The sequence below is a fragment of the Haemorhous mexicanus genome, chromosome 9 (assembly GCF_027477595.1).
Source record: "Haemorhous mexicanus isolate bHaeMex1 chromosome 9, bHaeMex1.pri, whole genome shotgun sequence".
NCBI classification, from domain to species: Eukaryota; Metazoa; Chordata; class Aves; order Passeriformes; family Fringillidae; genus Haemorhous; species Haemorhous mexicanus.
The window spans coordinates 14,970,746-14,987,215 of record NC_082349.1 but is presented as its reverse complement, the minus strand read 5'-3'; the positions used below and the strand labels follow the sequence as shown (position 1 = coordinate 14,987,215).

General features: G+C 39.5%; 1 protein-coding gene across 2 annotated transcripts in view; it reads left to right on the top strand.

Moving 5' to 3' along the window:
• COL24A1 (collagen type XXIV alpha 1 chain) overlaps positions 1–16,470 on the top strand; it is a 125,063-nt gene that overhangs the window by 9,865 nt on the left and 98,728 nt on the right. For both annotated transcript variants that reach the window (XM_059854159.1, XM_059854158.1), the window contains exons 3-5: positions 2,113–3,413; positions 11,378–11,431; positions 14,872–14,925. In XM_059854159.1, coding sequence (XP_059710142.1) covers positions 2,113–3,413; positions 11,378–11,431; positions 14,872–14,925 — 1,409 coding nt within the window. The remainder of the gene's footprint in view (positions 1–2,112; positions 3,414–11,377; positions 11,432–14,871; positions 14,926–16,470) is intronic.

Genomic DNA, 16,470 nt, shown 5'->3' with positions numbered 1-16,470 from the left:
GGGAAAGGAGACCTTTTTTCCACTTAAAGTGTAAATATCCATTTGTTTCAGTGGTTCTTCTCTTTTAATATTACAGCAAATCCTTAACTTTTCTTCTTTATTCTAAATTTTTGTTGTGCCTTATGATAGTTTTGTTTACTTAGTGTAAGCATATCCATAGCAAAAGTAGCCTCAGTGAAATGCTGTAGAAAGTGCCTGTGTCTGCCCAGCCAGGCGTGTTTGGTCAGTGCAACAATTAGATACTACAGGTAATTTTTAATATAGGTGTTTCTCTGAAGTTGTTCCCGTGAGAGGTAGAAACAAATGATATCCTGTGCTGTTGTGTAATGCTGTTTATGAAAACTAGTCTTCAGTTTTCCCTAGTGAAAAAAATTCCTAAAATCTAGGTTAAGGGGAACTTGAACTCATCTGGTCCTAACTCCTGCTGAGGTCGGAGTCAATGTTGAAGTTACTTCAGGTTGTTGGGTTCTGTCCAGTTGGTCTTTGAAGATCTCCAAGAATCGACATTACCCAATGTCTCTGCCCCCTGGTCCAGCACTTGACCACTTTTGTGGTTAGAATGCTTTTCCTTTGTATGGAGCTGAAATTTCCTGTGCTGCAGCTTGTGATTGTTACTTCTCAGATTTTCTCTGTTTTCCCTATGGCATCAATTCAGATAATGGGCAATTTTATTTAGATTCCCTCAAACCTTCCTGTCTCTAGGCCAAGCAAATGTTGTTTCTTCAGCTTTTTCAGTATGTTTTAGCTCCTCATCTTCTTGTTCCATATTTCTGTGACTGCATTTTGATTCAACATCTGCAATATTTCTGCACCTTTCACAAACACTCAGGCAGGCAGTTTTACCAATCCATCTATCGATGCCATAAATGCTGTCTTATTTTGAGATCAGAAAGGCTTTTGAGGATCTGTGGTTTAGCTCCTAAAGAGCCTTTGTAGTGTTTCAGCTGCATCATAAGGGATGTAAGGATCTTTATATTCATCCTGAAGGAAGGTATCTATGCCCACCAACTCCAAGTTGCCTAAATGTGATTTAGGCAATAAGAAATTAATTGGGTCCCCTTCAACTGTTGATTTACCCAAAGGTGACTTTGATTTCTTATCCCAGAACAGATAAGATTTCAGTTTATCAGGGTGATAATTGTGTTTCTACCCATTAAGTGAAGATATTTAGCCAGATAAAAGATGGAGGCACTGTGTGATCCAGACTAATGGAAAGCTTGAAGAACATAGCTCACAGGGAATGAGAAACTAGAGAAACCAACACTGAAAAAACCACTGCCCATTCTTCTGTAGGAAGACCTATCCAGATTTCTATATGTCAAAGCCAAATCAGTAGGACAGCTGGCTGCTCTGTCTCCTTACTATCTCCTACTGTGGAGTGCCTTCTTAGTTCAATGTCTTGCCATGATAGCTGCAGCCTTGTGCATTTTAGGGGGAGAGATGAGCCAGAAGACAGGAGCACTACCCCTTGGGTTCTGACAATTCTCCTCTTTCCTTGCTCCTCACCACTTCCACTGCTCCAGAGTTCACCTCATCCATGGCTCCAATAAGTAAACTGTGTGGAGGGGAAGGAGGCATTACTGTGCTATAAATAGCTTGTCCTTTCTTATAAACAAAGCAACCCTTCCTTCAAATGCTTTGATTTAAACTTTTAAGATAAAGAGCAACAGCATGGATTTATTGCAGAAGAGAGAGTTTTCGAAAAAAAGACTAATTCTCTGCTCAAAGAGAAGACAGGATTAGCTAAATAAATAAGGAACTAACCAAAGTGTATTCACCAATCACTGGAAAGTTTGAAGAGAGTAAATGAGGATTTTTCACTTTCATAAGTGAATTAACCTACAATGGGCATTTTGTGGACCTTTCTGTGTGTTTGTTTAGTTTGGTTGGGTATTTTCTAAGATGGAAATTTTGCTCTGCCTTTAATAATTTTTTTTATTTATGTGAAAGATTAGTGCCTTCCAGGAGGGATTTGGTGGCCTTACTGTGTGAAATATATATGCTCTGAAAGGTACAGAGCTGTTAAAATGTTGTTTGTACATTTGTTTATATGGATCTGAATATATGAGCTTGAAAACTAAATCAACAGTGTGCCTTTATTTCTTTTCACAGCAATAGATGTTCTTCATCAACTAGGCCTTGTGAAAGATGTCCAAGAGCCTTCAGAGACAGAAGTGCCCTCAACATCCTCTCTGTTACCTCAGGGTGTTCGTCTAACTGCATCAGGAGTGGTGCTAAGCAGTGATGCACGTATTGAGTCCCGTGTCCCTCAAGTCATACCGTCGAGTCTAGGGCATCAGTTCACCTTATTGGTGGGGCTGTACTCTTACAGAGCCAGTAATGCTTTTCTTTTCAGTGTCAGGAACAAAAGCAGACTGCAGTTTGGTGTCCAGCTGCTACCAAGAAAGGTAGCAGTGTACACTGGAGGGAAGCAGCCAGTGTACTTTGATTATTGTGTTCATAATGAACAATGGCATTCCTTTGCCATTGGCATTGGGGACAAGACTGTCTCGCTGTTTGCTGAGTGTGGAAACAAGTACTACAGCAGTGAAGTACTTTCTGAAGTGGAGACATTTGATTCAGAGGGTGTATTTACCCTGGGAAGGATGAACTCTCACTCTGTCAGCTTTGAAGGAGTTATATGTCAGCTGGATATTATTCCCTCTGCAGAAGCCTCTGCAAACTACTGTAAATATGTGAAACAGCAGTGTCGCCAGGCTGAAACCTATCGATCTCTGCGTGGGGCTTCACTTCTGCCAGGTGGGCTGGATGCTTTTTCAAGGATGATCATTGATGAGGAAAACCAGGAAGATATATCAGCTTATAGATGGAAAGAAGTCTCAAGCATACCTGTTACCAACGTTGCTCAGATTCACGTTTTACCAGACCACTTTGAGTTAAGAAATGCCTCTGTATGGGAGTTTGCAGAGACCAAACCTCTGTTGCTGGAAGCTTGGCCTCAAACAGAACTCCAGGAGAATATTGATCTGGCTCTTCAGCAGCAGGAGATGAGCAGAAAAAGAAACATCACTAAAACCCCTGCAGGATCATATCCAAATAGTTCAGCTAATACCACAGAAGATGCAGGCAGACATAGTGAGCCTTCTCTGATCTCCCCTGTAAAACAGAGTAAAACTAAAAGCAAGGGAATGGAAAAAGCAAAACAGCATTTAGGTGAACCAAACAAAAAGCAGCAAATCTTCAACACAACCCTGTACAGTTTGCCTGCTGAACTCCCTCTGGATAACCAACTCCATCCACGGCAGGAAGGTGCATTTGATGCTGATGAGACTTATCATAGAGAAAACACTTATGAAAATGGTATTGATAATTATGCTTATGACTATGAAGATCTTGGCAAAATGTTTGAAAGGGGAAGTGTCAGAGGTCCAAAGGGGGAAACTGGACCTCCTGTAAGTTATCTTTATTACTCTTTTTACTCTATTGCAGCAACATACATTTAACAGAGGCTTTGAAAGAAACCTCTCCAAGTGTGCCAAAGCTGTGACTGCAATTTTTCCCAGCTGCATTGTACAAATGTTTGTCTGCCTTAAGTGTGTCTTTTTCTCACATGTAATTTTAATGTAAGTGTCATATACTTTTATTTACTGGAAGAATGTAAAGACATCCGAGATATTCACATGCTGGTGAAGTGGTAGGCAACCCAGACTTCTTTAAAATTTGGAATGCAGCTGGATATTTGTAGCTTCTTATTACAGAGACTGCTCATGTAATAAAATTGCAGGCTAATTTAATGCAGTTCACAAATATGGGTGCTGGTCCACAAAAAGAACAACCAGGCTGCTTGGAAGACTGACATGGTTGTCTTGGTTAAGCAATGCTGTCAAAATTTATAGTTGTAGAAGTAGACCAGCTGCAGAATCTAGTCTGCAATCATTCGTAATCCAAGGTTATGGGGTTAAGCAAACCTGCATGGAAAATTTTTTTTAGAACAATCTTACAAGATTTTGAGGTATTTTTTTCAGTTCACAGGGTGATTTTTGATACAATTGCAAATGCACAGTAGTGGTTTTAATAGAAACTCATTTATCCTTTCTTATTGTGTGCACAAGTCTCATAAACTTTTTAATACATAGAAATGTGCCTATATATAAATATGAAGCTACAGACCAGAAAGAACATCAGTTCCTGCTTAGCCTGGGAAATATGATTGATCATGCTTTGTGCTTGTGTGAGATTTTGGTTAAAATTTTAAACCGTAGTTTTTATACCACTTGCTTTTTTTGTTTGGTTGGTTTTGGTTTTGTAGGTGTTCATCTATTTGGTTATTACTGGAAAGCAATTTGATATGTGTTAAGCAGCTCCTAATATATATTTAAATATGGCCATAAATTTATTGTGTCTATTCTTTCAGCACTGAAATATTTTTTTTCTTGAACTAGTTAACAACTAAGAACCTATTCAAAAGTTCACTTTTTACTCTAAACAGGATCCAGGCACAAAGTAATTGTTACACAATTGAAAAATGTGTTAACAAGTAATTCACACTACTCCAGAAGTGCTCTTGCCTAATCTTTTTTGGTTGAAGTGAGTCTTTTTTTCTGTCTTTGTCCCTTATGATAGCACTCGTGGTGACATGTCACTAAGCATGTAGCTGTCATCAGCATGAGGTTAATTTCCGTTTTTGGACCTTAGGATGTTTAGTAACTACTAATGGAAGGTTTTAATTTTAGCCTGTAGCTTGTTTGTTGTGATTTCAGTCAGTCACAGCCAAGCAAGTTAAATCCGCTCTTTTTCACGTGTCACAGAAATGGCTGCTGATAGTGGGGGTTGTTTGCACTACTAAGAAATCCCAAGCAAATGCTCTGGGTTGTTTTTCTAGACACTACACACAGACACTACACACACAGTGGCAAAGATGGCAGCTGACTTGAAGGGTTCAGAGGTGTCTGTTACCATCTTCAATGCTGTCTTATGGACTGGGGATAGAGTTGTTTGTCTTGCTTAAGAATGCAGACTCTAGTCTGTAGGGAATATTGTGCATTTGTACTGAGGTGTTTTGCTGGGTCAGGATTTAGATAACATGCCCAAGCTCTTAAAGATCTGTGGTAGAGCTGGGAAGTTAATCTAGACCTTTTTGGGCCCCAGGTTGGCTGAAGGGACCAGCAGCACCTGCTGGAGCAGAGGCAAAGCTAAAACACTGCTCCAAAGGGAGAAGAGATCTCTGCATGAAACTAGGAACTGTGCTCTCTGGAGATTGTGTGGCTCATTATCTACTACTGCTGTTGGTCTCAGACTTGAAGAGATGATCTTGGTTTACTTTTTCAGTCTAGTCCTCCCATGTAGAAAAGACGAGAATTAATGTAGCATTTATATGTGTGGCTCTGACACTTCAGTCTGTGAGTACTCATGGAGTCTGCAATGTGGAGCCTAAAAAGCAACACTGAAGAACTTGAAAACTTCCCTTGCAGCAAAAAGTCCTGATGAGGCATGAAACCCCCTCTTTTTACTTCTTTTACTATGTTGTGGTTGGTTTGAATCTTCTTTCAAGATTTGAACCCAGAAGTTAATGTTCGTACTATTGGAATTGACAGGCAAGAACTAGCTTTTGTGGTTCTTAAACTACTCAGCTTCTTTTAGCTTTTAATCATCTACCAGAACTGATTCTTGCCTTGTATAATTAGGCCTCTTATATTCCATGATCCCACAGCTGTGGAATTCACCCATCGCTGCAAAGCAGGGCTCCTGAATTCAGGCTTTCATTTATGGATAGGGTATAAAAAGGGAACAGCTATTTTTTCAAAACTATTAAGACCCTGATTAAAATTCTAGCAGCTGCAATGACCAAACCTTCCCTAGAAGAATATAAAGTGGGTTTAAACTGGAACAGTAAGACTTCCTGAAACACTTCTTTCAAGGGAATGCTGCTCTGCTCATCTGATGAGCCACTCCTTTTTGGGATGCAGAGGGTATTGACAATAAATGTGGTGTGTATTTTTAACTGTTTAACTTTCAAGCTGATATTTTTCATTGCACAGTCCTAAAGTAGTTTGCAATAACATGGTGCATAGTCCCACACTGGTAGAAGGAGAGGCTGATGTGAGCTAAAGTGCTTATTGATGTGACTTGCTGGTAGGTAATTACATCTTCAGGCCTATCTGCACAGGATGTGGCATTCTAAGAGAAATGAACTAGGAATAAATTTCCTCCATTGGAAAAGTTTTTCTAGATTTTCAAGATACTCTGCCAGAAGGAGGAATGGTAGAAGACCAAATGATGATGATCCTTCTAGCTGGTAAAAAGAAGCAGTCTGGAATTGTTGCCAGGAGGAAGGGGAAATGGCAAGCCCTGCAATGAGCAGAATTGAGTCCTGGAGGAGCCTGTCCTATTGCAATCCAGAGGTGTGAGAGTAAGAACACTGGGAGAGCAGTTCAGAGATCCCAAATGTAGTAGCTTCTCTGTCACTCTTAGCTTATTTCACTTATTTTACTCTCAGCTAACCTTTCACACTTCTGCTGATTGCACTCTTTGTGTAGCTCTCAGTTGAACAAGATTGCCTGTTGAGGCTCCCCCTGACTACAAGGGATATATTGGTCACTTAATCCCTTTCATGCATTTCCCTGCCCAGGCTGAGAAATCTCAGTACCTGATGATTCAGATAAAAAGTTTAGATTTTTGCAGGGTTTTTTTTTTTGGTTTTTTTTTTTTTTTTAGTAGCAAATAGTAATGTTATTGTTAAAAATTCAAATATTTAATTTAATTTCCCTAGAACTGCTGCAGTTTCCCTATCTTCTGCACAACAATATTGAAAAACTTTAATCCATAACCAAAAGCCTTATATGTATTGCTCTGATGTTGATGACATTGCTTTGATTGTTGTAGGAATTTTTGACAGAGAAAGGGAAACTTCCACAACTGCAAAGAAAGGAGGTTAATCATACAGAGGTGGCTGCCTACTCTAGGGCATTTGGAAAGAGAAGTGTGCAGATTTTATTGTTTCCAGTGAAATGCAAATTAAACAAGAATTAGAACAAAAGGTGTACATTCAAATTTGGTAAGATCCTTGTTGCTCAATAGTTAAATTAGTATCTGTATGAAGTGCTTAAGGAAGGTAAACAACGCAGCTAGGAGCACAAAGAAAAATTCTGAGTGACAGGATCAGAATTCTGGATGGTCTATAACTGGTGGGAGTAAACTTAGTGCAATAATACAGAAAATAAAAATACAAATAGATTATGGGGAGTGACTGCTTTGACAGTCATGAGGATCATAGGTTGGTATCATAGTGCAGGAGAGAATAAATAAATCTTTCTGCTGTGATGTTTGACACCTTAGAAGTGGTGAGTATCAGAGACAGGCTGCTTTTTCTACTGGTTTGGGTATGATGACATTGCAGTTTGGAGAAGTGTTCTCAACTTTAGATGAGGAGCTTTAAAAAGGATGTAGACAGATGAAAAGGAGTGCAGTAATGCAGGTATAGTTGTAGAAAGTAGGATTCCGAGCAGAGTTTAAAACAAAAGTCTGTTCAGTAATGAAAGTTAGGAAAGAGTAGAGTTAGAGTTTTGCAAAGGGCTGGTTAATAAAGATACTTTTTTGCCTCTTCACATAAAGTGTGGCAGGACAGAGAAGGAAATTTTAGGTGGGATAGAAGGAAAACATAGCTTATCAGAGTGATACCTGAACAATAGAACAAATTATATTAGCAGTGTTAGAAGTGAAATTTCCTCATGGGGAGGTTTTAGAATAGGTTTGGAGCTTGATGGTTCTGTTTACTTCACTGCTGCACTGCAGGAGTTTTGGTGATGATGTGCAGAAAGTTTCATGGGTGTTTTGTTCTGCTGAAGGACTGCCTGCCTTCATATGTGATGAATCAGGTGTTAAACTGGTATGTTTCTTTAACTTAGTCTTTTAACAAAGAATAGTTTGAGGTGAGCTGAGTTTGAGTGGCTGAGATACAGTCAGGAGCCTTTTAAAGAGAAACTTCATAGTTGCATCACTAGAGAAAGTTCAGTGAGTAGGATTTAGATATTGAATGCAACCAAAATGTGCTGGTGCAGAAGTTTTAACTACTTAATGCAGAATTTATTGCTGTGCATCTGAAATCTTAGATACTTGCTATATATAACAGAAATGTTTCCTATTCCCTCTGGGTAATAGATCAAGTTTAAAACACATGTAACACAAGTAACACAGGGTTCAGTGCCCAGGAAAGTAAGTTATTTCATGGAAAGTTCCTTGGAAAGTTCCTTACATTTGTTCCAGTGACCATTGGAATGGCTGTGAAAATTTCTGGAAGAGTAGCATCTACTTTTATTATTTCAGGGTTAAGCAATGATTATTTGGAACTTGAGCTTTTTTGCTCAATAGCTAGATGAAGTTTTTACAATTCCTAAAGACAGTAAGTTGTAGTATCTTTTTTTAAGTGACAAATTATCTGTTTTGAGCAAACTGATTTTGTTAAACAATTTTAAATCAGCATCTGTAATATTTATACAAAGTAACTTCTTTTTGTTTTGTTTGATAGTGGTGGTCAAAGTGTCAAATGCTAAACATCACATTAACATTTCTAATTGCTTCAGGTTTGTTTAATTACTGTTTCCAGTAGTTGGAAGAAAAACTATTCAAACAAGTGACTTATTCCTTGGTTTAAGAGAGATTGGCTCACTCTCAGATGTTGATTTCTGTGGTTTACATGGATGCCTGAGAGGCTTAAGTAGCTTCCTAGCAAGTATAAAAATAGTCATACTGATTTCAAGTTGTAGTTGCTTTCCCAGATTGCAGAAATATATAGGACAGAATAAGGTGGATCTGCTAGCTGGGAAAGCATGTCCAGGAAGACCTAGGTGTGCTCTGCTGAAGCCTGCTCTCAGCAGAGATGTTGCCCGAGTTGCAGGGAGGAGTCTGTGCTGGAGGCTAAAGAGTAACATCCCCTGGTTAAGGAGGGTCCTTTAATATTTTAAGCAAACACCTGGATGGCTGGGGCTGCTTATTCTTGTGAACCAGAGAGTTCATCTACAACAATTAACTTTGTTTTAATATGCCCTGGGAAAGTGTTTTTAATCTCTGTCTGCCTACTTCAAAATTTTGCTGCTTCTTTTAGGGGTTTCTGAGGGCTTAGTTGTGATTAGATTTTCTCTTTTTTTTTTTTTTTTTTTTTTTTGTGGCTTTCTTTTTGTATGAAAAGAGATAGTTAGTTACATTTGAATTACAGTAATCAAAGGGTGTTCCCTGTATTTGTTTTCTGTTGCAAAGGAAGCAGATAGTGTTTAAAAAAAATTAGAAGCCACATAGGGAAAAATGTTCTCACTGCACTCATTCAATAAATCAGCAACAAAGATCAGGGATCTTAATACTCAGTAAGATTCTATTAGGAAAATGATGGGGTTGAGCTATTACTGTATTTGTAAGGAAATGTCTGAAACAGGGATAGAGAAGAACACGAATCACAAAAGAATGCACACTGGTTGCAACGATTTCACTGAACAAAAAATATGTTTTCTTTTGTAGTCCCAGGATAATTATCTAATCAAAAGGCATCTCTTAACTTACATTTCAAGAGGAGATATTAAAAACATACTGCTTCAGCAGGGCAGGGTGTGAGCTCTCTGTGCCCTTTCAAGTGGATTTTTGAACCTGGACAAGAATGCCAGGTCAAGAGTTTTCCGTGTATCTCCCTGTTACATTTCTTGTGCTATTAAGCATGGGGTCTTTCTACTTCAGAAAAATGAGGATGTTAGTGAGGATTTGTGCAATCATAATGAATAGAGAATGTCCTATGCTAAAAGCATGACATGTCATGGTTTGACCTAAAGACCAGGGGAAGTGCAGGTATGGGTTTCAGTGTGACTTAATGTAGCATGTAGGGACATGCAGATATTCCCAACTACATTTAAATTCCTACATTTATTATGATTAATTGGAGAGAAAATAATTCATATTTTTATTTCCTTAGAACAACAGTGGTTCTCCCAGAACTGTGCATAAGTGATCTGTATTTTGGCCAAATTAATGTAATTAGCTAGATGATGCCTAAATTCCATAACCAGCACTGTCTTCTCTGTAGTGACATTACCTTTCTAAGGAAAAAAAGTGTCACACAAAACAGGAGGTTTTCAAAAATACAGCCTTTGTCTTAATGAAATGTTGCTTGCTAATAAAACCCTCAGGGCTGTTTGTCTCTTTTTCCTTCCTCACTTCCCTTTTTTATCTCTTCCCTGTATAGCAAAACCTTCCTGTTGGTCATTTCAGTCACCATAATGGCCCTTCTGCTTTTCCTGGTATTCCCTTGGGCCAGTTTTCAGCTCTGTTGTTTGGTGGTGGGCAGTGTGGTACCCAGTGTTTTGCCTGGTGTCTCAGCTGAGAGGATGTCATACATACAGAACAGTGTGAGGAAGCCTGGGTGAAGGAGCAGGTTGAACTGCTGCCATCCACTGACCTCCTTCAAGAGGTCTGACTTTCCTGATGCCCAATTCCCTTGCAGAAAGTACATGGTTCCTGCTAAGCTGGGGCTTGCTGTGCAGGCATGTGGATGGGGGTGAATTCACCCTTAAGAACAGCCCATTCCTCTGTAGGACTCTAATTTGATAGGGGGAATATAATTATTTATATTCCCCCATCAAATTAGAGTCCTACAGAGGACTCTAGTCCTCTGATTAGTTTTAGTTTGGAGCACCCATTTGTATTTGAGTACAGTGAAGTAGATCCTGGGGTTTTCAATCTGAACAGCAGTCATTGTATAGAAGAGGAAAGGCTTCTGTGTTCAAAACAACCAGATATGCAGGGGCTGTTACACTGTCTAGTATGGTAACTAATAATCTAATTCGTTTGCAAAAGATACATTTGGTCATATACTAGCATCTTAAAAAGTCTGCCTTATCATTAAAGAGAATTTTATTCATTATATAGAAGGGCAAATGGGCTACCAGTTATTCTTTGTAGAAACTTTTAATAGGAAATTGAACAGTAAGTGGTCCACATTTATTTTCTCTATTTCATATTTGTAATTTCTGGGAGGTGGTATTTTATTTGTTCACAGTTACTCCAACCTTTCTGAAATGTCTGGCATGCCAGCAAGCTTATTGGAAAGGATTGATTATTCTCTATCCTTTATTTAGAAATACATTGCACTTGTTTTCTTCATCACATCTTTTCTTCCTTTAGTACCAATGCACTTGAGTAAAAGTTACTATCCAGGTTGTTAGCTCCAATTTCTCTGACACAGGATACTTTCTAAACAGAAATTTGATTTGCAGTCAGGTTAAAAACACACTTTCTTGTAATTTTGGAATTAGCTTTCAAATTGAGGAGGTCAGCACGAGCACAAGGTTGTTAGCTAGCAAAACTGCTCTCATCTAGAGTTGTGATACTGTCCTTGTGTCAGGTTTTAGCCTCAACTGCTTTGATTTTCTATCACCAGGGTCCTCCAGGTCCTCCAGGTTTACCTGGTCCTTCAGGAAAGAGAGGTCCTCGGGTGAGTAAAACAACTCTGTTCTTCTGCACCTCCAGGCAGGTCACCAATAATCACACCGGAGTTCGCATAATTTTGTTTTTCTCAGCTTTATTCATGTGCTTAGTGATTATGAAAGTGTATGATTCTGAACATTTGGCAGCTAGCTTAAAGCAAGACAAACAAACTGGTTCTCTTGCTGTGAGCTTCCAGCATAGTTAATTCCATGTAAGGGTGCATACACTGGGCATTGTTATATTTGTACCTGGCTTTTGCTGCTCCCAGAATTAATTTCTAGTTTTTCCATGCTGCTCCCATCTGCTGCAATCTAAAGCCACATTCATTTGTTTTGGAGTGAGGGGGAGTGAGCAATGCAGCCTCAGAGGAGCAGGCACAGATACAAAATTAACCACTGCAAGACAGTGTGGGGGTAAAAAGTAATCCCAGAAATCTCTTTTAGTCTCTTGAGCTTCAGCAGCTCAATCCTAGGTTGCTATCAGGGTGCTTTGCTAAAGAAATGAGCTACAGCAGGAAATGGTTTGTTTTGTGTGAGTGGGTGCAGCCCAGCAGGAGCAGGGGCAGCAGCCTTGCCCTGTGCCTGGGGACAGAGCAGGGGCTTTGCCACAGTGCCCTGTGCCTGGGGACAGAGCAGGGGCTTTGCCACAGTGCCCTGTGCCTGGGGACAGAGCAGGGGCTTTGCCACAGTGCCCTGTGCCTGGGGACAGAGCAGGGGCTTTGCCACAGTGCCCTGTGCCTGGGGACAGAGCAGGGGCTTTGCCACAGTGCCCTGTGTCCCCACTGCCAGGCACGGAGGAGAAGCCTGTGCTGTGCCCCTGTACTGATTAATTAATGGGGCAGAAGAGGCTGAATCTGTGTTTGTGCACTTGTGTACTAAAACCATGTGCTTGAGCAGTCCCTGAGGTCCTGGTTGACCAGTGGGGTTTTAGGGGAAGGGCAGCTGGAGGGAGCAGGTGAAGGTTTGGTGTGGGGATGATTTCAGGCCATGGTAGCAGGGGATGTGAATGGTTGTGGCTGCAGTCAGCAAGGCAGATGGAAAGTGGGAGAAAAGGGGCTCACATCTGTGGGCTCAGCAGATGTGTGGGAGGAGTTTTGGTTCAGCCTTTGAGGAACATTTAAATAAGATGCTGCTCAATAGCCTGTTGAAAGCCAGCAGAGCACAGGATGTTCTAAACTTGGCCTGATGGATGGGAAGTGCACTGGTCAAAGAGACCAAAAACCAAACTGATGTTCCAGAGCATTTTGGAGGCAAGGGAGTAGAAGAGACACATTTAAAAGCATAAAATGCAAAGTATTCTTTCAAATTAATCTCTTCATGACTTCTTGGATCCTTCTGTGTAAGAGCTGACAGTTCTTACCACTCAGCTTTTTTGTGTTGCACCCTGCCTGTGGCGAGGATATGTCTGGCATCAGAGGCAGGATCTCACATATCCAAGTAGATCCTCATAACTGGGAAGTTTTCTTTGTTTCACAGGAGGCTGTTCACATGTTTAAAGCCATGCCTGTTGGTGAGATTGCCCTTGCCCAGCTGCAATTTGTTTGGGAATTTTTTTTCTGAAGGTCTTTTTAGTGGTATAGAGTACTTAGAAGCACAGTGCTCTACTGTGTGAGTTCTCTGGATAAATTATTGTGTAGGATATGCTTTCCAATGTGGGGAGCTTACTGTAAGGGACAGCTTACTGTAAGGTGCCTGGAGAAGTATGAAAAGGGCTGAGAGTAATATTTACCAGTAGTTCTGAGTTTAAAACATATTTATACAGGCCAGGAAAGTCTATAAAACTATTTGATTTTAAAAAAATGGTTTGGAAATGTCAGTGTTCTTCAGTTTGTACAATTCTGATAAATTCAGGCAGGTGCAGCTAGTGATGGTGTATGTTATGACAGGAGTTTTGTGAGCCAAAATGCCTGTGAAAACTTTGTTTACTCAAAATTCAGTCCCTCATCTAGCAGCCTGCCCTGTGACTTCTGTTTTCCTTCACATGAGTTGCCATTTGTGATCCTGAAATGTGGTTCAAGGTGTCAGAGGGACACAGCAGAGTGCAGAGCTGCATTGCCTGAGTGTTCATCAGAGTGTGTGTCCAAAGCTGATCCTGACAGAGATCCACGTGGTTGGGGCACTTGGGACATGTGTGGTTAGTGGGTAGAGACTTCCTTTGAAAACTGATTTTGCTCCCTGCAGTTCTATGGTAAAGAAGTTCACATGTGACAGTGTTTTGTAAGTGTCTTTGCTTGTTCCAAGTTTCTTGATAATGAAATTTCAGTGGTTTCAGAATTAGCAATGACATGAAACTCCTCTGATGCCTCATTCCATGAGAATCCTTTTGCACTCCTGTGTTCCAGTATTGTGCCCCAAGACAGTAATGTTGCAGGCAGTGAAAGCAGGAGCCACTGCAGCACTGCTGGCACTTTCTATTTGTTTCCTTTCCCCTAAATCCCTGAGAGTGCCTCCAGAGTTGCCAGTGTGCAAATTAATCTCTCAAACAGCACGAGGGATTAGCATTTCTGTGGGGTTATGTCAACATTGTCATTAGTGAGAGGGAGCACTTAAGAGATGCAGCTCTCAGAGTTACTGCAAGGTGTAATTGGTAAATGAGGCCTCGTGTGGTGGAAAGACAAACACTGTTTATCTGTTACACCACTGAATATACAAGGAAGTTCAAAAATATTCTTATATTTGGTATTTGGATTTTGGAAGAATTTTGGCCTTAGTGAATTCAACAGAAGCTTTGTTGCCTGTTTATCAGGGATGGATTTTTCAGTTTGGTCCTTCAGTACTTGGAAGATGAATAGCTGCTGACAACCATTGCAACAAATATTTTCCCTCATGTGCAATTTTTCAAGGAGTGAAGATTGCTGAATGTGTTGCAGGAACAGACATTTATACTGGAAGGCATGGATAGTCTTGGTAGCTTATTTTGTTCCTTGAACAGTTGAAGTTGAATTATTTTATAACAAGTCCACAAGTCCATTTTCTACACTAGCTTGGGAGAATCAGGAGAATCTGTAATTTTTTTTTTTTTTTAGAAGAAGGTGGTTGCATTGCTTTGGGACACCTTTTAAGTGACCAGGAATTCATCCACTTCCTTCCCTTTGCAGTGTATAGCTAGGTGCTTCAGAATGTGATTTTACTGATTTTATTCTATGCCTTCAAGTGTTGTAGCTGGGGAGCAACATTGCAGTGACTACGCCAAACCTGTTAAGGATTGCCTGGGAAGACAATAGAAACTGAGATTTGTAATAAAAAAGGGGGTACTCACCTTCACTTTTAATTTTTAGGAAGATGTGTATATTCTATTTCCTGTGAATCCTTTGAAAATCCTAAGCAGTGATTCCAAAAGCAGGAAAGATGCATAAAATTATTCTCTGCAATCCATTCACATTTATTCAGAGGAGTACAGTGTAATCCCAGTTGTTGTTCTCTTCATTTGTTTGGGTTTTTTTAACAGGGTGTTCCAGGACCACATGGTAACCCAGGTTTGCCAGGATTGCCAGGTCCCAAGGTGAGTTTATTTATCCATGGTGACATGTAAATACATGAACTTGGTAATACTTCTTGGAAGCCCCAGAACTGTTCCCTAAAATAGAAGTAATTGGCCTTCTTTTGTTTACAGGTGGAGACTGCTACTATAAACATATTTTAGTTAAACGTAATCAATCAAATTGAACTTCAGATCAAAACAAAATAGCAGATTATTCAGTGGAAAGAAAATCACCTATGTGTGCAGAATGATGACTTGGAAACAGTTACCTGTGCAAGTAATCTGTACTTCCCAAAAGAGTTCCTATAAATCAGCTCAGCCTCTGATAAACTGAGGTTTAAATGCTTAACTGCTGTAAACTTCTGCTTTGCTTAAAAAAAAAAAGGAAGAATGTAGCCTGTCAGTCCCTTTGAATTCCTTTTTTATTGTCCATGTCCAAGCTTTGCTATTTAAATATTCTACTGTCTGTGACATTATTCTTTATTAATATGCTAGAATAATTTTCTGAAGATTTATGGAAGTGATATTTAAAGTCAAAGACAAACTACTGGACTTAAAGCTCAAATAACATCTTCAATCTTGTGTAACATAGGCCCTTTAAATAGATTTGACAGATTTGTGCAGTTGCAGAATGCCTTCAACTCATATTTAGTTTGAACAATTTGATAGATCTGTTGGGAAAAAGGCAGCACCAAGATTTGTTTAGTATGATTCCTAATTGCAGGAATCTGACATGTCCTGACAGGTGCTAAAATCTGCTTGAGGACATAAAAAGCAATTTAATAAAGCTTTCAGTGCCAAGAGCTGTAAAACCAAGTGATTCTGGTTTATGTGTGTGTTTTTGTTTTTATCTAGTTCTATAGGGACTATAGTTAAAGATTCATATTTAATCTTTACTATATTTATGCTGGCTATGTAATAGAATACATTTCTAGGAAAATAATTATTGTAACCAATTACTCCTAGGCTTTGTTTTATAATTTCTTTTCTCCCTCCACTGGATGGTAATTTGGATCAGTTCTGTATCTCTGTCCCTTAGTTTAAGAATAGAAGGAATTGTACATATGTGTATGTACCTATATATTTTTTATTTAAATATCAAAATATATATATATATTACTAGGTGCTTAGTGATCTCTTTATTTTCTCTTAGATTTGAAGTTATCCTTTTGATACAAGCATGTTCTGAAGTGTTTTTCTCTAAATAAAAATCAACCAGATGCTCCTGAAGTTTTGTCTATGAAAATCAAGTTGACCACACTGAAACAAACATTCTGGTTTGATATTAAAACATGGCAGATGAGTTGTAAGGATTTTCTAGCAGTAAATGGAAGCAGAATTTTATTCTGTCTTTAAGATGCATGAATGTTTCCCTCCTGTGCTGAAGGATCCTTTATGCAGTTGCTTCTGACACATGGCACATCAATGTCCTTGCAGCAGTGTCCAGCCCTGAGTGAGGGGCAGCAGTTCCAAGCAGTGGCCAGTCCCTCAGCATTTAATTCCTGAGAAACAACTGGAGGTGTTCTGAAAGTGATGTAAGGGTATCCATGAGGCTTGGCTTTATTC